At 43.6% G+C, this 23,572-nt stretch overlaps 1 protein-coding gene across 2 annotated transcripts in view; it reads right to left on the bottom strand.

Moving 5' to 3' along the window:
• Nucleotides 1-1,724: 1,724 nt before the first annotated feature.
• The window catches only part of plxna2 (plexin A2), a 190,152-nt gene continuing 168,304 nt past the window's right edge, over nucleotides 1,725-23,572 (bottom strand). For both annotated transcript variants that reach the window (XM_069141700.1, XM_069141698.1), the window contains exons 26-32: nucleotides 21,117-21,220; nucleotides 14,472-14,571; nucleotides 11,650-11,840; nucleotides 11,303-11,472; nucleotides 10,920-11,132; nucleotides 10,567-10,717; nucleotides 1,725-6,916 (exon numbers count right to left, since the gene is read on the bottom strand). In XM_069141700.1, coding sequence (XP_068997801.1) covers nucleotides 6,821-6,916; nucleotides 10,567-10,717; nucleotides 10,920-11,132; nucleotides 11,303-11,472; nucleotides 11,650-11,840; nucleotides 14,472-14,571; nucleotides 21,117-21,220 — 1,025 coding nt within the window. In that variant the 3' untranslated portion in view covers nucleotides 1,725-6,820. The remainder of the gene's footprint in view (nucleotides 6,917-10,566; nucleotides 10,718-10,919; nucleotides 11,133-11,302; nucleotides 11,473-11,649; nucleotides 11,841-14,471; nucleotides 14,572-21,116; nucleotides 21,221-23,572) is intronic.

Raw genomic sequence — 23,572 nt, 5'->3', positions numbered from 1 at the left:
TTTGTTGCAGGTATGAATGACACTGCTAGGTATTCATGTGGGCGTATGGCTGCAAGAATTTCTGCGACTGTAGGAGTTGACAGGAGCCAACAATCACAATAACGCTAACATGGGCACATGATCTAAAAAAAAAGGGCACTGACACAGTGGACAGATATATATATATATATATATATAAAAGCGTGAGTAGATGCTTCAGGGCCGTTCTCTGTGGAATCACTGACCTCGGGGCCATTTCATTCCGGCTAAACACACTGACCCACACCACCATTAGCAACCTAATGTGATTGCAGCCTTTGCGGAGCTGCGTAGGAGCCGAGCCCGTTCTGAACAAACACACTCGCATGAAGATAAACGACCGCAATTCTGCATGTAATAGCAGTTGGTTATTTAGTTAGCTGCAAGCCAGGAAGCGGTAGGGAAATGCAGGTTTATTTGTTTATTTTTTTAGGATGAACCAGGAGCTGGGAGAGAGAAGGCCTCCTTGGTGCCCACATCCTGTCAGAGGGGTGGAGGTAGTGGTCAGAATCAGCATCACCTCATTGAAGAGGTTTTTTTTTTTTTTCTCAAATCGCATTAAAGCCCAGTTTAAAATCACCAGATAGGCAGTTTTAGAATTTAATGCACGGCAGTTACGTGTTTTTGCTGCTTGCCGGAGGAGACGCAAACTCCTCTACATGACGGCAATGCTCCAGAAAACACAACAGAAGTTGACAAAACAGGGGAGACCTCCTGTCTAAAGTTCACGGCATAAATTTGCATAACACAGCTTATGTTGAAGCACCCATGGGTGGCTCCAAATTTTTTTTTTTTAAAAGCCTCTCTCAAACTGTAGGCTGTTTCATCACTACTAAAAGCACAACTGTTGCACTCTCCCCATTCATGTTTTTAAGATGCTCCAACAAAGCTTTGAAAAAAAAAAAAAAAAAGCAGTTCAAACAAATGTCGCTGTTGAAGCAAAATGGCAATTTGAGAGTATTTGCACGTTTCAAATCACTTTGAATCTTTGGTTTAAAACACACAGGGGGGGGGTTTTATACGTCACAAACGCCTGAGGAAAGAATCCTGTGGAGACTTTCCCCAATCATCAAGCTGCCAGCTCCAACTACAGGTGAACAGCGGCAAGGGGACATTGATTCAGGGACTATTGGTATTTTCATAGATCTAAATATACTGAATAAAACCAAAAGTGTGGAGCCTTTAGCGGATTTTTTTTTTTTTCTTGGGAAAAACATAATTTGAATAACTTTTTTAAATTTTTTTTATTATTATTATTATTATTTATTTTTTTAAGGGGGGGTTAGTTATTGCCAGAAGAGGGACTTTATAAAATAATAAAATAATAATAAAAGTAATAACAAGATTTTTTTTTTTTATTTTTTTTTTCCACGTAGCAGACTTGTTCGAGGTCATTTGACAAAATTGGGGGAAATATTGTTTGTACTCACCTTTCCTTTGAATCTCCATAATCTGTTAGCGACCAGGTGATTTTAAATCCTCTGTCCAGGGTGAGCGGATGTGATGGGGAAACTATTTCTGACATTTAACAGTGCTGCTAAACAGGTTTAAACTCCTGCTAACTGCTAAAAGCTAACTGTCGACGTCAGACCAGCTGTTGACGTACGTCTACACTTCCGGCTCAAGATGAGCCAGCCGTTTCAAAATAAAAGCACCAACGGCGCACAACATAACCAACAGAAGAAATACACGAATACAGATTTTGGTTCTATGCAATTTTTAACCAGCAAAGTTTATTTATATATAACAACAGTACAAAGTGAATCCTTGGCTTGCAAAATAGGTGTGCTTCATATTTACATTAGGTACACAATAATATATTATCATAACAAAATCAAAGCAAATAAAAAACAAGAGAACAACCTTTTTAAATACTTTAAGTTTCTTACAATTTTCACAACACTTTTATAAAACAAGAAGAACAGACAGCCATTATTATTATCGTCATCGTCATCATCATCATCATCATCATCATTGCCAGTAATTACTATTTTACAGAACTCCAGTGTCTACAAAGGGTTTGTTTACAATGTGTTTAAAATGGAAGGATAGTCATTTTATACTTGGTGATATTCTGACTTGAGAGTAATACACTGATCTGAATTTCAGTTCCTCTATCTGATGCCGTAAAGCAAACAAAAACAACAGCTAATTAAACGCTTTGTTTTGTATAAGGAATGACATGTGCCAGTCAAAACCACAACACCCTCTCTCCGGCAACACATTTCACCAAGAGCAAAAAAAAAAGTGCACAAAGCATCTTCAATTAGTAATCAGCTTCATCTGAAATGAGGTTGTGTTTATGAGCATCTCTCAATATTTCACAAAACTGGCAGTCAAGAGGGATTCTGCGCTGCAGAAAGAAGAAGAAGAAGAAAAAAACGTTCCTCTGCTCAGTTCAGACTAAATTAAAAAGGTTCCCAGAAATGAGTGTACAGCATGTAACAAAAAAAATCTCTTTCACAAAAAAAAGGTGCATTCAGCTGTGATTTTAAGACATTTACAAATGGAATAACTGCTGTTAGACTAATGATGGAGTGGATCGATATGGAATACCAGGCAGAACTAAAATGCATGCAAAAAAAATCTCACACAAGACAAAAAGAAACATCCTGATATAAATGATGTTTGAAAGAAAAATCAAAGCCATTCTTAAGCAATTTGTGTGTCTGATTTCATCACAATTCTGTGTACGGGGGGAGCTCAACTAAGAGTTGGAAGGACTCTAATAAACATACATTTCATTCCTTGGAAAAGGAAAAGGCATTTAGGTCCTGTTAAAATGATAAAAAGCATTACTCCATACAAGCAATGTGAGGTATGAGGAGGATACAATTCTATTCGCTGAAATTGGGAAGACACCTTAATCAAAAGGAAGAAGCTTTATGTTTTGTGTATACCTATAGATGTTAATTAGAAAATAAAGAGCAAGAAGGCATGGAAGCGCATTGACTTCACAAAAGACAAAACATAACAAACCCTGGAAACCTTATTTCATAATTATGACACATCTCAGTTACTCAACTATCTCCTATCTGCCAGAATTATAGCCATGAAAAAAGATGTCATAATTTCAAGAACCCACACACTCATTATTGAGAAAAGATCTTATAAGTAAAAGATCCACTCTCAAAATTTTAATAAAACTATCTCATTATTGAGACGGTATCTCATGTTTATGAGCTAGATCTCATAATGTCGAGAAAAATATCTCATAATAATGCAACTATGACAAAACGATCCCATAATTTCAAGATAATGTGCCATAAACTAATGGAACAGGAATTGACGATAGTATTGCCAGGTTTTGTGCAACATTTTCCTTCAATTGGATCAGATACCGTTTCAGTTTCCACCAACATAAATTTAACTATATTCCAGAGGGTGTCACTGAAAGTTTCTACGTTAGGTGAAAGGGGCAGGAAGTTAGTTTTAGCCGTGATATACACGTCTTTATAGTCAGTGTTCTTTCTGAGGATACCATTAGCTGCGATGTCCATTTCAAATAAACGTTCATGAATCTGCTTAGAGACCATAGAAAAAAATGTGTCAGAACTGAATGAGATAGTAAGTCATAATTACAAGATAAGGTCTCCAATTTTTTTTCTCTTTTGTGTGGGCAATGTGCTTTCAGTAGGAAGGTGCCGTTTCAGATGAGGGAACAAATTACAACTCCTCTTTCCCACTTCTGCCCCCACTGGCCAGACACAGTAATAGCATGTCAATCATCACATCCTACATTTCTCCTTGCCTGTTAGTTTGATGTTTTTTTTTTCTTTCCATCACCTGATCACACTGTGCACACAACTGACTCAGATCAAAGAGCAGCTTCAAAGCTGGAGCAGGAAACTAGAGCTAAAGGGGTTCTCTCTCTTTCTACCTCTCCATCGCTCCTCATTTCTCGACACTTCTCTTCAAACAGCTCAGGCAAGCCGAGCGAGGCAATGTCTGCCTCGAGTCCGAGCCGTACCCTCTTCACCTTTCCTTTTGCTTTATCTGGCTGAAACAGTCTTCAGCTGCGTGCCAGGGTCACGCATCACTGGGAAAAACCACTGGGCTCTGAAGCGCTGAAAGGACCGTGACCTAGTCGAGGACTAATAAGATCAGGAACACTAAGCAGGTGGGTATCTAAGGCCACAGAGAAAAGAAGCACCTTTCACCCACCTTTATCATGCTCTCAACACACACGGTTGCAGTATACTGTACAAACCTTTATTCTACCTAGTTTCAAGTACTTGATGTAAACAACAAGCAAACATACATGTACATCTTGGAAGAAAACGAAATCGCCAATCCAGAGGACGGAATCTACAGTTTGTTGTCATCCAACTGAAGTCTGGAAAGTTCCATCAGCCTTTTAACTTGTGACTGTTTGGTTTAAGTCAGGAGATGCATCCACATAAAACACATTATGTCCACGTGTTTTTTCTTCTCATTGCCAGTTCTCTTTTAACCTGCCTAATGTTTCGTACCTTTCATGAGTTTTACTCAACGTTCCAGTTATACGAGCTTCAACTTTTAACCGGCTCCGCGCTCAAATACGAGAGCTTGGCTTCCTCTGTAAAGCATAAACCGATTTTGACACATTATAGTGAACAATTTGAAAACACCAGGGTCTTTTGGCACTTTGTCAAACTAGGCCCCCACGCAGACTTCTTGTTTTCTGTGCGAAGACACAGGTGGCGGTTGGGTAAGATCTTCCATTGACTAACGCTGGCCAACTGAAGCAGGCATGACTCATTGGGCACTTGGTACAAAACAAAGGTGGACCACTTCTGAAGTGCGATAGCATGCATGCAGAGTACACACAAAGTTGACCCAGTTCCCTAAAAGATACAAATAGTGGACACATAATGGAAGTTTTAGCCTACCGAGACCAACTGTATTCACCTGTGTTGTGTTCCAAATGACATACTTCTCTTAGTACACTAACAAATAGTGCTCTCACATGTTAGTAATCTTAGTTGTGTAGTGCAGGAATTTTGACGGAGTAGTGTTGTTTTCAAATCGCACACTGCCGTTCTGCACTGACCGGAAATAACCTCAGCACGTCACCCGCCAAAATATCTGCAGCTTTAATTACTTTACCCAGAAATTAACATGTTTTTGTGCCCTCAGTTAAACACACCCAACAACACACAGATTTTTCTGTCCAGCAGCGGTAGTGAAAAAGAAACACGTTTGTGTTCAGGAACAGCTGCAGCTTCCTCAGACATCTTAATTTGAAAATTCTTTCAAATTTCCGCCCCCTTCCCGCTACGTAGCCAAGATGAGTGCCGTTTAGGGTGAAACGTGTCCAGCGTTGCACACTCCTTTTTTGGAACATTTTCAAGTGCATCATCCTGGTACTTGTAGTGCACTGCTGGTTTCTGAACTTGACAGTGTGAACGCACTTATACGCACTCAAAATAGTGTTAGTACACAAGTACGCCATTTAGAACACAGCACTGGTCTCCACTGTGGCTGCACACGCTGTACTTTATAGCCAGCAGAGTTACATACATGACAGCCACAAGGCAGATACATACTCTCCTGTAATTTGGGATAATTAATATTTAGGAAGCAGTTGGACCGACTGGGGTGGAAATGGAGTTCTTCACATGATGAGCTACTGCGCAGATCTATGGAGCTCAGTTCAACTGAGACAATTTTTGCTGCAAAACTCAAATAGACAAACATAAAAACAAATTAAAAAAAAAAACTATTAAAAAAAACCAAACATTTTGTACATTCACATAAACTGATTGGCAAGTATAAACCGGTACATACACAGATGACCTAACTGCTGAAGAAAGCCTTTGACGCCCGAGTGATGCTGATCTGAGGTCCACTCCTGAATACACCGTAGACTTCATCTCCATCATCCTCAGTTTAGGTGCGAGCATGCTTGGCTGAACTGTGACTACCACAAGTGGAGTTCCATTGGCTCTTAGTGTGATGAGCACGAGTGTCATGATTTCCTGTACACTTCTGATTAAATAAAGAGCAGAGGTTTCTGTCCATGTCGTATGAAGCATCAGTCCGAGGAGGGAAGGAGTGAGAGAAGACACCAGCCTGTTTTAAAACCACACTACCCCTGATGTAGTGTTAACACTCTTTATATCTTTATACAACAACGCTTTTGGGATCCTAAGTGAATATTTTCCAACTGCAACTGATAATATTCAAATGTACAAAGTACAAAAATAAAATCTGAGAAATCCGAATGCAATCTCAGCTGTCTAACATGAGATCTGCTCCCTCGCTTCTCGCCTTTTTTATTTTTTCCCTCTCCGTTTCACACTCAGATTTGAGTTCTGACTTAGTAGAGAATAAATCTGTTTCTCCATTTGCTCTCACAGTCTTGCAGGAGTCTTCCTCAATATGACACAAACACACACTCATGCACACCCGCGCATGTGCGCGCCCACACGATGTACAATTTCCTGTTGAACAGAGAAAAATGTCCTTTTGAGAAGAAGACAAAAAAAAAAATTAAAATAAATACAAGCCATGTTGTTGCCTTCTCCGCTGATTTCCCATTTTCAGCTCCAGCTGCGGGGCGTCTTGTCTCAGTCTGTGGGCCCCTTGGCTGGCAGCATCATGGAAGGAGGTGAACTACAAACTAAAGAGGTTGTATGTTTGTCCAGCTATAGATACAGAGGTCCCAGGTCTGGTTCGTGGGTTACAGCTCCCATGATGACGTGTAAGTAATGTGAGACCTTAATGGGAGGTCCTGCAGAGACTGTGGTCGTCTCTCTCTCTCTCTCTCTCTCTCTCTCTCTCTCTCTCTCTCTCTCTCTCTCTCAGTCGGGGGTCGCCCTCAGCTCTCGAAGGACATGGCCGAGATGAGCTGCTCCACCTTGTAGCCCAACCTCTGCTTCCTGGCCTGTTCATCCTGCTCCAGGGCCGCTGTGATCTGCACAGAACGAAATAAAACTGTGGTCAAATACCAGCCAGAAAAATACATGGCGTGCTTGGAATTCTTTTTTTTTTTTTTTTTTTTAAACTGGTTCCAAAAAGCCTCCGGCTCCATAGAGCAACTAGTTTCCTAAAATTAATAATCCAAATGTAACACAAACAAAAAACAAAACACAAAACATAACAGAAAGAGGGATGGGAGTTGTGTGTGTGTGTAGTGACATAAGCTGTTTTAACCACTTAGTTGTGATGCATTTAGTTGCTGCTTTTATCAATATTTGTAAAATATATATATATTTTTTTATCTCTTTATGCTTGGTAGTTATGATTCAGATACAGAATTTGATCTGACACCAGATCTACATTTCTTTATGGCATAGATCATGTGTTTCTATATGGACCTCACATGAAAGAAAAAGAAAACAATTACATCACTGCCTTTATCTTTGGCAATATTACAAAAATATTTGTGCATTAGCCTTTCCCGTTTTATCTCCTGAGCCCCATCTTTTGAATTTGGCATTTGTCAAGTCAGGTTCAAAAGGCATTCAGACAGGCTCTCCTCTTCGTTCTCTCATCTAGTGTCTGCCTTGTCGGGATGAATCGGTGTCAGAGTGACACCGACATACCATATAGCAAAGGCTCCTCATTTATATTTGAAACTGCCAAAACACGACAATATGGGAAATACCTTCATTCTCTTTGATATGGATGACTATACACAAATGCTGCGTGTGTTTCGATACGTGCTTTCCTGTTTGCTGCTGTGTTTGTTTTCTATTATAGACAACAGCAGAATGCAGCGATTTGTTTCATTATTGATATTTCAAACACAATAATTCATTGACTCAACTTGTGCAATATGCAATTTAAAATATTCGGAGAAAAGAGATGAATAAAAAATGAATATGGAAGAAAAAGTGTCAACCACGATCTACCATTTATCCGTGCTGAGTCTCCTTTCAGATTACTAAAGGATGTTTCTCTTCCACTCTTTTACTGTCTTTGGGCACTTACTCATCGTCAGGCCCACTCACCGACTTTTTCTACAAAACATATCATGAATGTGTGAGGTATTAAATACACGATTTGTACAATTATTTTGTCAACTCTCAAGTTATCCACTGTCGCACAAAACAGGGTGTTATTTTTGTGCTTTCAGGCATAAGTAGTATAACATGTAAATTGATGGGAATGTCAATATGGTATCAAACGCTCGCCGTTTTTCACACAAACAGAACCACATCATTCATTTTTAAGAGTTTACTTTTGATGCTCTTTGTGCTTTTTTTTTTTTGCATGTATCTCTGGCTTTTGAGCTAAATGTTCCTGATCTGTTACTGGCCAGATCAGTAACAAGTACCCACCCATTGTTCATTGTTTGCTGTCTGTCTGTGCTGTTCTTTTTTTCCTCTCTGCTCTCCCATCAACCCAACTGGTTGAGATGGCTTCCCACCACTGAGCTTGGTTCTGTTGGAGGTTTCCTCTCTGTTAAAAGGGAGTTTTTCCTTCCAGCTGTCGCTCTTGTGGGAATGGTTCTATAAGCCGCTGGTTTTGAGGACCTTACTGTGTTAAAATGACTTATGTTGTGATTTGGCGGTTTTGGTGATGTGATGGCTTGCTAGCTTTTATACTTTTTATGCTGCAAAAGTTGACTATGAGCCTAAAACACATCAGGGACATTCTGTTTTACGCAGCATGGCGAACCTCTACTTGCTGCCTGTCCTGATGCAGAACGCGGTATCTGTCTGCCCACCTACCGTCCCCCACTCATCTGCTTAAGTGCTCTTAAAGGCTGGCAGCTACAGGCATAACGTTTCCTCCTCCTCCTCATTGGGCCTGATAGCAATCTATTATTAATCTGCAGCCCTGTATGCAGGTGCAGCTCCCACTGCCATCTCCCAAATCCATTTAAGGAGGCAGCAGCTACGGCGCGGTTAGCCTGACACACAGCCCTTTGTAAAGGTCTGAGGAAGAATGTACAACCGCTAATGGCGCTGGATGAGGTTTTACGCACTGCACTCTAAGAGGTGCCGCAGGAGCGACGGCGCGTGCAAAACGTGCTTGTCTGCATACGTCTCCATGCATGTGTAGCATCAGGTGCCGGCAACTGCAGAGGCAGCAGAAGTGAGTGTATGAGATTCATGGAGAGCAAAGGGGAAGCTGACTGGATAATGGCTGGAAAGAAGGAAAGAAGGAAGGAGGGAGAGAGACGGTTAGAGACAGAGAGAGAAACAGGAGAGAGAGAGAGAGAGATACTGGGGAGCTACATAAAAGGTCAGGCTAAAGCTTCCCAGAGGAGGAGCTGACATTAGAGGCAGAATGTCTCCATAAATGCTCCCTCTTCCTCTCTCTTCCTTATCTTCCTCCCTTCTTTTTTATGTTTCCTGTGATCTGAGTGCGTACGTGTGTGTGTGTGTGTGTGTGTGTGTGTGTGTGTGTGTGTGTGTGTGTGTGTGTGTGTGTGTGTGTGTGTGTGTTGCCTATGAGAACCCTATATAACAGATAGGCCGCTCTCACTCAGCGCAGGCGAAAGGACAGGGCAGCATGCTGAGAGCTTGTAGACATTCACTTTCTTCTCCACAGATCAGACACACTGCCTTGTTAAAGCTCAGGTCTCACTAGACCTCTGGGCTTTGGGGAAGTCTACTGAATACTCGGAGCTGACCTCACTAACCTCTTGCCAGTTATGAATAGTCGGGGAACACCGAGGGGGTAAGATGTATGTATGCACATTAAAGCGCGGGGTAAATTTGTGGCCCGCCTCCCGTTCGAATTATGCTCGCAATCTGCCCGTAATTAGTGGCTGATTTACTGAGGCAGCAGCTCATTATGCAACGAGTGCCTGGGACTGCCCTCCAGGTAAAATGTGCAAGAGAAGGAGCTCCGTATGTAGTTCAGAGGAGGGATCGGTGGGAGCTCAACAAGCTCAGAAAAGACATTGTACTGCTCAGAAATACTCCAAAATGTTTAATAAGGCTACAGTTCAACCGCGCCTGAGAAAATAACAATATAATAGGCCATATATTACCTATAATATAACATATTTGTAGGAATTTACACAATCAATGCAATATAAAAGTAAATGAAAGGACTAAAAAGGCAGAGACAACCGCAGAAGCTCCGAGCAGAGCAGACGGAGGATGAAGATGGTTTTGATTCTGCTGCTGTTTCACTAGAATACTGGGGTAATTCAATTAGCAAAAAAAAACACAAATTTCTCATCCTCTCGTTCTTTAGTGTTGACAAAATAGTCATAAGTAGTATTCATTTAGAATTACAGCTCCTATTTTCTTTCTTTTTATTAGTTACAGTATATGCTTCTGATTCATTTATTTAGCTGCAGCTACGGAGATGATTTATGTTTTTCCAATACACCGGTGCTATTCGTGCCTGCTCAGGAGTTTTTGCACATTACTCGCCTGCAGAATCTGCAATAAACCTCGTATCTCTTTGTATTATTTGTGGGTTTCTCCTGCAAATGCTCATACATTAAGGACAGAGGTGTCACACACAGATTGCTCTTCAGATGTCGAGTAAACTGTGATGTTAAAAAGAAAAATGCCAGACACATAATGTTTCAGAAACAGCTGTGCTCATGTTCGGGCCGTGCGCATGTGTGCGCGTGTGCATGCAGATATCACCGACCTCCTCGCTGTATTTGCTGACGTAAGAGTAGATCTCGTTGAGAGCGCTGAGCATGTTGAACTCCGTGGAGTGCAGTCTGGCTTGTTCTGCCAAATAGGCATTCATGTCCTGGTCACTAATGGCTGGCAGCCGGTTGATGTCAGCGTAGTACCTGGAGGGGGGGGGATGCAGAAGAGGGGGCGACACTTGGCATCACTTGCAGTCCATGTAACAGTGGAAATTCTATTATCACAGTCACATTTTTGAGCCATAATATCACTTTCACCAACAATGGATACCTGCTAACACTCAACTCACAGAATGCTTTTACAGAATTTGTGCAGAAGTGTGCGCACGAGAAGAAAGAGGATTACCTCTCTACCCAGCTCTTGTAATTGGGGATATCTTTCGCATAGAGCAGCTTGTTTGACGGCGAGTCTTTTCCCAGGCGGTGCTCTGAAGTGGAGCAAGAATCCATAAAGGTCTGAGCTACCACAGACAGACAGGCGTCCGTGATGCTGCTCTTATGGATGTCGAACACGAACTGCGGGTTCTTGATCACGTTCACCCAGAAACGCAGAGGAAGGCTGGAATGATGAAAGATGAACACGAGGAGTGAAAAGAAAGGAAGAAGTTATCGGACTCGGCCAGTGAAGATCGAGTTGAATATATTTTACACGCTCGAGCAGTTATGCTACACTATAGACATCTTTCATATGCAATTTTCTTTTGGTGTCATTAAAAAGAACAGCCTCACCAGTTGCTTTTCCACGTGTGACGCACGTCTGTATCATGAATGCCGTGTTTGTCCGCCTGCTCATCCAGGAAGTCGAACATGTATTTGATGGCCAGGGGAAGAGTGCTCCCTCGGTGGACCGTACTGAACAACGTCTCGAATAGATCGTCGACAAATTTCTGTAGCGTACCCTGGTAGAAGAACGAGAGAGTACGCCGAGATTAGCGAAGCACGGGCAACAAGAGACAATACTTCACTCCAAAAAGCTGCAGTGTGAATGCTGTAATCTCATAAAAAATTTAAGAAAACTCAGCACGTGCTGAGCACATACAGAATTATCGACATGCAGGAAGAGAATATTGATGTACCTTCGTGGCTAGCAGCCGGGTCAGATAAATCTCAGACACCATTTTGCTGCCGCGATCTCCTTCCTTCTGGTCTCCGTGTTCGTGGTTTTTCACCAGGTGCCACACCTTCACGCCGCTTTCGAGATCGGGGGTGATCATGGGGGCACGTGAACGGAGGCTGTCTGGACTCCCCGTGTAGCGGAATGAAGAGTCTGTCCAGAAAAAAAACCAAACAGTGAGACAGAGGATTGTCAGTAAAGCTTAAATTACTGTGATTATAAAAAGCTTTCCCTTCGGTGCAGGCAGGCAGCGCCAATGTAAATTTAGCATACAGTCACACCTACTGTACGCAGCGCGCGTGCACGCACACACACACACACACACACACACACAGCAGCCCCCCTCTCTCATTTTCACCTCTCCTTTGTAACTCATTACAAAGCCGAATCCTCTGCGCTCCTCCCGCTCTGAGCCCCGCTGTGGAGGGAAAATTGCGGTGATCGATAATTTTGGAGGGCACACAAGTAATGAAAGGGAGGAGAAGTTGTGGTCACTGGAGGCGCATTGATTAGTAGTAGCCCTCTTGATGACACACGAGACGCGTTAAAACAGCACCGTTTGGCCTCATCGCATACGAGACAGAATTACATGCAGGACGGAATAAATGCTACATGTATTTATTTGTCGTTTAATTCTTCTCTCTCCGTCACGGATTATGTGATAATTATGTCCTCTTTTTTTTTTTTTTTTCTTTTCTAACTCATCATTCACTCTCTTACATCACCGCCTCGTGGTTGTGCCTGACTCCACTTAAAAGCGCTCATAATTGGCTCTTGGCGTGTTGAAAACATCCCTGTCACACTCTCCAGTCAATGCATCAAAACATGCCTCATTTGTTAAGCACTTTAGCCACCATCCTTCATCCATACATCCCTCCTCGTCTGTGCTCTCGTGTGCCCGCCTCCGCCGGTTTCGGTTTCCCTAATTAGTCGGCATCTTCTCGTGGCAGCCGGCTGTCTAGAGAATCAGGATGTGAGGATCTCAATGAGGGCTTCTCTCTCTCTCACCTGGCTTCAAAAAAGCTGAGTGGAATAACAAAGCATTCGCTACCAATAAAGCCAGTTATACCTTTTAAACAAGACCACGCTGCCCGTCCAGAAGGGCCACTGGGGACAAAGATGGGTGTTGAATATATGTGCCTGTGTGCAGGGTGGATTGAGATTCCAAATCCTATCTTAATCCACTCACAGTTTTTTTTTTTTTTTTTTACTGCCCATCAACTCCCCTCATGTCCTCCATCCTTTCTGCACCCCCCCAGCGTTTTTCCTAACTCTCCTAAACAGCGGCCCCGCAGTCCTTTTCCCATCTTTTTGCTGCAATCCGCAGCTCTTTGGACGCAGCCAGTCAGCAGGGGAGTGTGTTCAGGCTGATTTTTAAAAGCTAGGAGCCGGTGGTGTAAATTGAGTCAAGATGCTAAGTGTTGAACGTGAAATTGGTATGAGTCCATCAGCAGGTGTCGAGGTGCAGCTGTGCCCGCTGTGCCAACCTATGATTGATGAGCGGCGGGCTCATGCCAGCAGCAGAACCTCCGCTTTCTATGCCATGCACATTCGATTCCAGTGCATCAGCACCGGCAAAAACAAACAAAACAAAAAAAACAAGGAAGAGAATACACCAGGAAAGCAGCAATTTAAGGACAGATTAAAATGAGTAATTCCGATAACTCCATACAACTATAATGTAAGTGTAAAAAATTTAAAAGCTAAAATTCAAATTAAGATTTAACATGAGAGTAACCACATCTTTCCTTTTGTTCCATCGATAGTTCCATTTGTTTACATTGCTTCGGTCCTCCTTGTTTTGCTGTCTGTCTGCTGTGTTTTCTTTAAAAAGGAAGTAACGATTGAGTGCTCCGCAATCTTCTAAAGGTCACCAGAAATAATTTTGATCAGTTCCGCTGGAAATGTCACTCCACTTTATTTCACAGTACATACACTGCAGATAAAGAGCTTTTTTTGTTTTTTTTTGTTTTTCTGAGCGAGTATCAACAGGTAGCCACTGTTTCCAACATTTGTAAATAAGCGTAATTACTTGGAGGGGATAAGGATGCTGTTAGCTCCTTTTCTGTGTCAGGCAAGTTTAAAGGCAGCGCTCACCCTCTATCCCCGATCCTGATAATTGGCCATGCTCACTTATCTTTTTCTGTTTGTGTGAAGTATCATTCACACAGAATAATTAGCAATCACGAGTTGACTCGTTGCTGCTGTGCGTGTCTGGCAGAGGACCAAATTTGGTACCCGAGTAACTACAAGCACATCTGAAGCATGTGTCTGCCTCAATGAGCAGCCCAAAGAGTCCTGCACAGAAAAAGTCTTCATTATAAATCATGGACTTAAAAACAAACAAAGGCTGTATCTCACTCTCTCCCTTTTTTTCTCTTTCTCTCTCTATTCTTCCCACTCTTGCACCATCCAGCAGAGTGTGGACCTGAACTGTGAGGCGAACTGCAGCACACACAGTTGGAGAGAAAAAAAAGGCTGCAAAGACCCTCTGCAGCAAAAAAAAAAAAATAAAAAAAAAAATAGAGCAGACCATTGCTTTGGGGAAAGTGGATTTTGGCTTTGTTCATATCTGAAAGAACTAACATAAAACACATTTAGATGTGTCTGTGGCAAAGAGAGCCAGGGCAATAAGCTTAAATATACAGAACATGGAACAGGCCTGCAAACAGATCCATAATTGCCTGATATATAAAACATGCAATGATGTTTTGCATCGATGCAATCAATCAATGTCAAAGCCACAACAAAAGTATATAAGAGCAATCTGGTGTATTGACTCACCGTATCTGCTGATGGAGGTGCGTGATATGCTGGCTGAGGAAGGGATGTTGTACGATGACGTCTGTTTGGGCACCAGAGCCACCACGCAGCGGTCCGACACCTGTGAGAAGAAACACAAAACGCAAAATGTTTTGAAAGAACACTTCCTGGATCAAAATCCATCCCAAGGAGGGTTTATCAGTCCCAATCACCAGATACCAACAGACATAACATGATCTCACCAACCGGCAACCAGCAGTGACGTCAACCGTTGGTTTGTGAACGGCCGTGATGAAGCCTCGAGTTTGTAATTTGGCCGTCGCCATCTCGCTAGTTCTGAGCGGTTTGGAGCCGGTAGTGACCATATTTGGAAGAGCTAGAAAAGAGCGAGCGGGGGATCTGATTGGATACCCGGTGATACTACGTCCCGCCCACCGACAGCTGTGACCTGACTGCACCACAGTCCTGTCAATCAAACAGACACGCCCCCAAAAACACAGCTTTTTGAATGTTATTTTCTAATTAATGACGGGATTATTTTCAGATTGACAACCGTAACACTAATAAGAAGGAGCGACTTTAGCTAACAACACCAAGATAACTCTTGGAGAAATTTTATTGACTGAAAATTTTATGAGACTAGTTGAATGGGAGTCTATGGAGTCGGAGGCTTTTTGGAACCGACCTCCAGTGGCACTTGGTGGTATTGCGTCTTAAGGCACTTCCGCATCAGCCTCATTTTTCAGAACCGGAAGCTTTATTTCCAGTCTGTGGTTCTCACAAGTATTTTTTAGGAGAAGCCTCCATGAGGGAATGTCAGGCCCTGAGTGAATAATCCCATGAGCCAAAAATATCTCAACCCCCTGCATCCCTTCCTGTCATATCCGTGCTCCCTGCTGCTATGTACCACAGCCCCGTGGCTTTTTTTTTCTCAGCAGAGCAGAGTGCTGCGGCTGCATGATGGCTGTACTCAACATGACTGTCATTGTCATCCCCCCCTTCACAAACCTTAGAGACATGATGTAAGCTTTGGAACCGGGATAAGATGCTGAGAGAGCGAGACCGAGAGAGGAAGAAGAGACTGTCAGAAGGAGAGAGACAGAGAGTAGAACGCTGAATGTCTCATCTCGTGTACACTTCACACCCTTAAAAAAAAAAGGGGGTATGATGGTATAATAATAGCAATAGAGCAGCGCGGAGTCGGAGTCAAAGAGGAAGACGAAGAGAGAAGAGAGGCTTTGTAAAAGATGTTGTGTCATGAATAAGAGACAGACACTGAGGTTTATCCTTTTTCTCCCCTTTGTAGTTTAGATTTACAAAAGACTATTGACCCTATATGTTCTGCTCCAGTCATTATAGATCCAAAATTAGCCAAAACAATCTGTTCAATAAGATGCAGAGATCTTTCGTCAGTGTAATAAATGTGTCATGAAATGGCAGTTTAATTCTAATTAATCTTTAAAATGCGACAAACGTTGGTACACGACACGTCCCCCGCTTAGAAAAAAATTACAAAACACTGCAAACAAAACTTGTGGTTCTTCTCTGAAAAACCACCACAACAAGCAGCTTGTTGGCTGGCATTTCCAGCTCACCCCGAGGAGGGATTTCTGCTTCAGACCTAGCGAAGAAAAATAACTGATCAGCCTCCAGTGGAGAAATAAACAAAAGGCAAATGCCAGGCTCCAAAAGGAATACCTCAAAGATTCTACAGAAAAACTGAAAATTCTTCTTTTCATTTCATTTCCTTTATTTATTTATTTTTTGCAGGACTGAGGCTCTGTTTCCTCCCCCCTTTGTTGGGAAAATAAGCCGCTAGATGTTGGGTTTGTCCTTGTTCTCGAGAGCACCGACCCCTCTTCTGTCGTCCTCCATCGTTCGCGTCCTCGCAAACTAATCTCGGCCGTGCTATTTGTTGAAGTGGCCATCTGGCCTCTTCTGGCCATACTTGAGACACTCCAAACTGGGGGGAGATGAAATCTGAAGGAATCATCTTTACGACGCAGCTCAGAAGCCCCGCGTCTCTTAGAGAGAAATGAAAACTCCTTTTCCTCACCCTCTCCTTACATCTTGGACCTTTCACATCACCTTTTTCTCATTTGTCTTTAAAACTAATTTCTATGACTGCAGGGACCGACTCAAACACACCGACAACGTGGACTTCGGTGAAACTTTCCACCACTACTCCTGTGATGCATTTTCTCTTGGGAGCATGAAATAGCTTCTCTTCCCTTTCCGTCTCCCTCCATCTCTCGCTCTCTCTCTCTTTGCTTTTTATGGCTGACAGGGAGGCTCGAGCAGAGATGGGCCCTTGTGATAGTAGTAAATGATTGAAGGCGTGCAGATTCGCCCTTCAGGGATAATCCAGTGTGGGGCTGATAGTGGGCAGGTGTGATAAGGGCTGTTGGGCCCTGCCTGTGATAAGACCTTCCATTAGACGGTGCAGAGTTGACCAGGTGGCAGAGTGTGGTCATCCTCTATCTTTCTCTTTCCTCAGCCCCATCCCTCCCAGCACAAACCCCGCCTCTCTGGTCCGAACCCGTCCACCCGTCCACCCGTCCCCTCGGTGTCCCGTCTCTCCAGAACTCGTGCCCTCTGATCGCGATGCTTATCGCACCTTTTGACTCTGCCCGGCAGCTCGGAAACACACGGGTCTGTGAATATGTGCAGTACTTGTCAGAGCTGACAAAATGTGAAAGGGGCCATTAAATGGGAATATGGCTCTCTCTAGGAATCTCCTGAAGAGTTTAATGCCAATTTGCAAGACTTTAAAATGGAGTTTAAGGTGGGTTTGAATCAATGAAATGTGTCATTGAGCAATCAATGTGAGAAATACTACGGTTGTTGCTATTGGAGATATGACTCAAGGTGCGGCAGCAGTTCAAGATTAATCAAATTTTGTTAAAGATTTTGCACAGACGATATTCTTCCTCCTAATAACCCTCCAGATTTGAACCTGTACTGAACGCCTAATGCAGATTTAGGGTGGAGACCAGTGAGCCAAGACGGACACAGCGTTAGATTGATGAACACAGAGCGGTGTAGTAGTATCCGTTTTGTCTGGGGCTGTTGAAAATAGCCCGAAATGCCCCCAGTGATGTCTGCAGGGTGGGTAACAGGATCTATCTGGCAGGCTCTCCTGGTGTGGTCATCAGTGTCTGCTCTGCTTGTTCCTTCACCGCAGAGAGGAGGACACGCAGAGGTCACCGGCCGGGGGAGGAAAGTTTCCGAGATGACTTTACTGTTCGTGTTCGTGTACTCTCAGCCAAAGTGAAACAGGGAGCAGTATGACGATTATTGTCACAATAATATTCCAGAAAAGAACACACATGCCCCCCAAAAATGTATGTGGCATACAAATAATAATATGCGGCATCAAAGTAATTAGTCACACTGCGCGCGGCAAATATATGCACACGTCTGTTTGTAATTGGCGTTATCATAAAAAAATGTATCTGACTAACTTCAGCTCATGATTATGTCCTATTTATGACAGTTGTCAATGTTTCCCGCAAGTGACTGCGTCTATATTTAGTCTGCAGGCGATGCAGATTTTTTTTCTCAAATCAGATCTTTAGGACAGACTGTTCGCACTTTTATTTACAAGTGAACAGATCGGATCGTTGGTGTGTCCTGACATCGCCAACCTATCCGCATGGGTTGCCGTGGTAACGATGTACGCGCAGCTACGCTGATGACACGGCTTTCCATAACGGCTTTCCAAAACGGCTTTCCAACACGGAAGTGGCAGCAGACACTTTACTTCTTCTTCTGTCCGTGGACAGTTGTTGTCATTGTCCTCCACAGCGCCAATATCAACACTTTCTGACAGCGCCCTGCTCGCATAGGTTCTGCTCACTATGTCTCTCTAAAATGAGGTGGTCACCGTGTGTCGCGTTGCAAGTAACGCAAGAAATACGATCCGAGTCAGCAGAGCGTCCCGACTGAGACGCATCTGGAGTAATTCGATTGAATCGCATTTTAAACCACCTTTCAAATGTGGTTTGGTTCTGCATCTTTGTTTTTCAGACTTTCAAAAATCAATCTGGATATGACAAAAATCTGATTTTGGCTATCAGTCTGAACATAGCCTTAAAAGAGAAAACAAAAAGTGACTCAAGATGTCTGATTTGTGCAGCTGTGGGACTCCTGCTCCCTGCTTACTTGCCCAGATACTATCCAGCAGCAGCGAGGTTAATACTAAGGTGTCTCAGGACGACAGAGACGGGGGAGTTGGGAGAAGAAAGAAAGGTGCGATGAAAAGGTTCGCTTTGACAGCGAGAAAGATTAATCAACAAAGAAAGATCCAAATCAGCCAAAAACTCTCCAATCGCCTAAATCTCTTATCTCAGCTCATATGCTGTATGTGTGTGTGCTTCTGTACTCCTATCATTATCTATGCAAGAAAGAGTGTGTAAAAAAAAAAAAAACCCACAGAAGTAGAGAGAAAGCAGCAGAAGGGGGGAGGGAGGAGGGATGAGGGGTTTGTTCTCCTGACTGTGAATGCAAAGGTGATAAAGAATAAAGATTCGAAACTCATTTTCAATGTGTGCATTTCTGTTTATAATTCTAGTGTAGTGAGGAGCTTGGAAAGGTGTGGATTTCCATATCCAGGTTGTGTAAACTATTATTTCCCATGTGGCAGGGTAAATAGCCAATGGGGTTTCTTGGGTAGCTGTGAGCCCCCATGAATTTTAATGCCTCCGTCTAGTCCCTGTGTCTCTGCTATGGGTAAATTAGCAAATACTCAAGGTAGTGCTTAGACTCACTCTGCATATTTCAGACCCCATTTCGTTACTTTCTCTTCACGTCTTCCCATTTGTTTTGTCTTTCTTCGAGCTTTTCCCCCTCACTCTCTGGGGCTTAATGAGCTGTGCTTCCTTATTGTGATATGGAGCCAGATGTGTTGTCACCGCTGCCAATGCAGCGCCATGGTGTGCGACACCAAACACTCCCAGGCTCACACACATACGGGGACATTGCCAGCTCATCAAAACAGTAACGATGCGAAAAAAAAAAAAAAAAAAAAAAAGTGTCCATGTTGTTCCATCCAACTCTGATCTCTCCCACCACGACTGCCCTGTTGCATCCCGTCTTCCTCTTCCTCGCTCTTCGCCGCGTCGCCCCGCAGCCTAACTGGTATCTTCTCTGAAGCTGCACGGCGTTGAGCCCTGCGTTCTACGCAGGGAGCCCTTAGATCCATGATCAATAGCGAGGTCCTCAGATCTGCTACTGAGCGAGCGCATAAGTGAAGTGGCCACACGCGTGCTGCTACGTGTCCTGTAGCCTCTCCCCTGGCTAACGAACGCAGAGAGAAAAGCCCAACAGAGGAGCCCATTACGGTCCGAAAACAAACAAGCCGGACTGCTTAATCGAGGATGGAAGCGTGGCAGAAACCGAGGAGAGGTGCTCAGAGCAGGAGAGGAAGAAAAGGGGGGAGAAAAAAAAAAATAATGGCAAAAAGAGCCCGCGTTGGATGTCAGTGGGCGAGAGGAACAAATGATTTGAAATGGGTTTAAAGGAATAAAATGTAAACGAGACAAAAAAATTTTACCGAGAGAATTTTAGTGGAGACAAAGAGGAGAACAGAAAGGAGGGTGACGAGGGAGGGGAAGACAAAGGGGAAAGAAGCTGCATGGTGCCAGGTCCGGTGTGAAGGACAGTGTGATGTGTCCCTTCCTCTAATGACTCCTACATCTGTTCAATTATACCGCTTGTCCTTCTGGGGCAGGAGCTCAGATTGACCCCCTATTGTGAGGGCTTTGATCTTTGCCACCTCAACCTCATTTACTGCTTTTAGATGGAGCTGCATCACCTGGCCTCCATCTCCAACTTGAGCCAAAGCTGCGTCCCCGTCGGTCCCAGGCTCCGCTCTTAAGCAGGTATCAAACCTCCTACAGTCTTGAAGCAGATGGTCCCCCTTTGACTGACGAATGAGAGCTGGCTGAGCGCTGCACTGCAAAGGATTCACGACCTGCGGAGATTGCCGCCTTCTCATTCTGCCTGGTTTCTTTTTTTTTTTTTATTCCATGTTATTTCCCTCTAACTCCCTGTTGGTTTCTTCATTTACAACTTCAACAGCCGTAAATTCTCATGAAAAACGCAGAACTCCTCTCGTTCTCATTGTTCCTCCTCCTTTAGTTGTCTACCACACTGCAACAGGTGAGCCCACGGGCCCCATAAATTGTGGGGTGTGAACGCTGGTCCTACATGTGAAGAGACAGAAGCAGGCAGTCACAGCGGGACTAATTGTTGCCGGCGTAGAAGTCATCGGGCCAGAAAGAGAGAGAGAGAGAGAGAAATGCTGTCCTCCCGACTACAGCCGCTTCATCTCTCCGGGGAGGAGGGAGAAGTGTCGGCAGAGATGCTGAGAGTTCATCTCTCCTGCCACCTGTACAGTAATTGTCCTCTATTCTGCGAGTCACTTGGATTACACCGGGCGCGGGAATGCAAATGAGGAGCTGAAAATTGGCTGCCTAAAAGTCAAGAGCAGGAAACATCAAAGTTTGCCAAGGTATGTGGTGCAATTTCCATAATAAAAGCCACAGCAGAGACTGAAGTGAAATTCATGAAAAAAAAATAAAAAAAACAAGGGTGAAGTGTGAGAGCTAATTAAGGAAAACATTACACACACACACAAAAAAAACCAACTATGTATGCGTTTACCTGGTAGTGCATGAGAGTGTTGAGTCTCTTCCAGTCGTTTTCAATCTTCGTGGTGATGTCTTCATCCTGCAGCACCACGCGAGCCATTCGCCCCTGGCGCCACTCTGGCGGCGCAAACAGATGCACATAATGAATTATAAACGACCGCCTATAGCAGCCCATACATCACAGTGAGACACAATTAATACCATTTGTATTGTTTTCAGTGGAGAGGTTTGAAGCCATGTTTTTAACACACACACATGAAGTCCACCTGCATATAAACATGGAATTAACATGTCGTTTATTGGTTAATGCGATGCCTTCAGAGCAGGGGCATCCAGCCTTTTTTCCTGAGAGCTACTTTGACAAAATTAACGTGTCCGAGAGCTACTCATGTTTAGTAACATATATTTACATAGCTGAGCTCCACCCAAATCAACTGAATACGTTTCTTTTATGTGAACAATAACCATGTGATTCTCTTTGACACATTTCTTTACATTTTCAATTGGTGGGAGGAGATTTTCTGAATCTACAATTCCACAGATGTCTCCTAAATGCCCACTGCATTGCATGCAACTATTGTGGCCAAACTAGTTTGAAAAGTGTCAAATAAAGTGTTCTAATATAAGATTTAACCCAAAAAACTCCTGCATTTTCCCTTGGATTGGGACCCACTGCCCCTCGTCTGGGTCAAAAACTGAAAGGCTTTCAATTTGAAAAGTGTCAAACAGAACCGACCTGTAACTTTGATCTCTCACTCCCTCAGTGACAAGACACTCTTTATAGCTCAGTCTGCAGTCCAGCCAAAAAATATTGTATTCAGGTTATTTACTTCATTCATGAGCAGCCGTTACTTTCCAACTCAAGTGTGAGAGTTTCTGCTGTGTTTCTGTCCTCTGATCTCTGTGTGTTTGACGAAGGGAAGGGCGGAGCTTAACCTCTGCAGAACTAACACGGTGTGGAGCAGACACAGGTGAAGGAGGCCGAGGGAAGGTTGTCCACTCGTTAATCGTTCACGTTGATAGCGTCGTTCTCTGGGACAGGTTAAAAAAATAAATAGACAAAAAAAAAAAAAAAATGCAGAAATTGATGGCCAAATATACCTCGACGGCCCGGCCAAGTAAACCCATGTACGGGAAACACTGTACATTGTTCGAACCTTCCGCGAGCTGCTCAGAAACGGGTGGCTAGCTACCCGTAGTCAGCAAGATACGTGTTGGAGACCCCTGCTTCAGAGCCAGCCACCCTACAGGGCAACACTGAATCCTTCTGACACGAACCGAAGTTTTTCCAACCTTCCTTTCAATCAGTGGAGTAATACTGGACAAGGCTCACCAAGACACTTCTCCACACACATAAACGAGTGGATATCAGCAACCGGTGCTCTCGGCAAGTGCACTCCTCGCACTGACGTGGATTGACACGTATCTTAATTAAACATTACACACGAACAATTGAAAAGATGTATATTCGGGCAGGCTGCGCGCTTTAATTGGCACTTGTGTCACACACGCAGCAGTCGGCCCATCGGGGTCAAAAAGAGAAGAGAAAAATAGAGCAGACGAGACAGGATGAAAAAGCGAGATATGAGAAAATCACCTTTCAGAAGAAGAAGAAAAAAAAAATAGGAGCCAATGGTAGCAGGGAGAGGCTATAAGCAGCGGCTGACGGGTCATTGTGGCATAATGAAATGATAATAAGGGTGCTGGCAGGGAAGTGGATAGCCATTGTGAGCCTCATGCTGGGAGTGATCATTGATTTTCTCCTTGTTGACTGGGTTTTAATACTTTGCGCCTCTGACAGGTGACCATATGATATCCCTGCCTGATACAACATCCTTCTAAAGCCAATTGACCTACACTGAAATCTGCATTAAAAAAAAAATACAGAAGCAGTCACATATGTACGAAGGATTGGACATGAACTTTGAATATTCGTTATAATATAAAAAAAAAAAGATGAGGTGCAGTCAAACTGCAGGTAGAGCTAGCATACAACTCCACCACAGAGCATTGGAGTGAAACACAGAGCGGACGGCACCATCCACTAATCAATAATCAATGGTCAGACAAATGGCCTCATCCGCTCTGTCCAAGGCGACCGTTTTAGGAAGTGGATGGCATATGTTACGGTGCGAGTGGGTCTCTACTTCTTTATGCGTGTGTGTGTGTGTGTATGAGAATAGTTGCGTGCAAAAAATTATTCTGCCTGAAATGCCCGTCCCTAATACACGCACATATAGACAGTAACACAATGCAATTCTTTTTTAGTAGACGGAGAGGGAGACGCGGTAATTGATGGCGCGCTGTTTTGCAGCGAGCACAGGGGAAGCTTTTGTTCTCTTTGCCCAATTGAAGTGAGAGAAAATGAGAGGGACCGGGCAACGGGAGGCAAGGTATGGACAGGCGAGAAGGGAAGTGGCAGACTGCGTGGGAGTGGAGCCCGGTGAGCCAGTCTGTCAGCTCGTACCT

This window comes from Embiotoca jacksoni, unplaced genomic scaffold (assembly GCF_022577435.1).
Source record: "Embiotoca jacksoni isolate LCO1_2020_lvr unplaced genomic scaffold, fEmbJac1.0.p SCAF_9, whole genome shotgun sequence".
Classification (NCBI taxonomy): domain Eukaryota; kingdom Metazoa; phylum Chordata; class Actinopteri; family Embiotocidae; genus Embiotoca; species Embiotoca jacksoni.
Note: the sequence above shows the minus strand (reverse complement) of the source record. Positions and strands in the feature narration are given on the sequence as shown.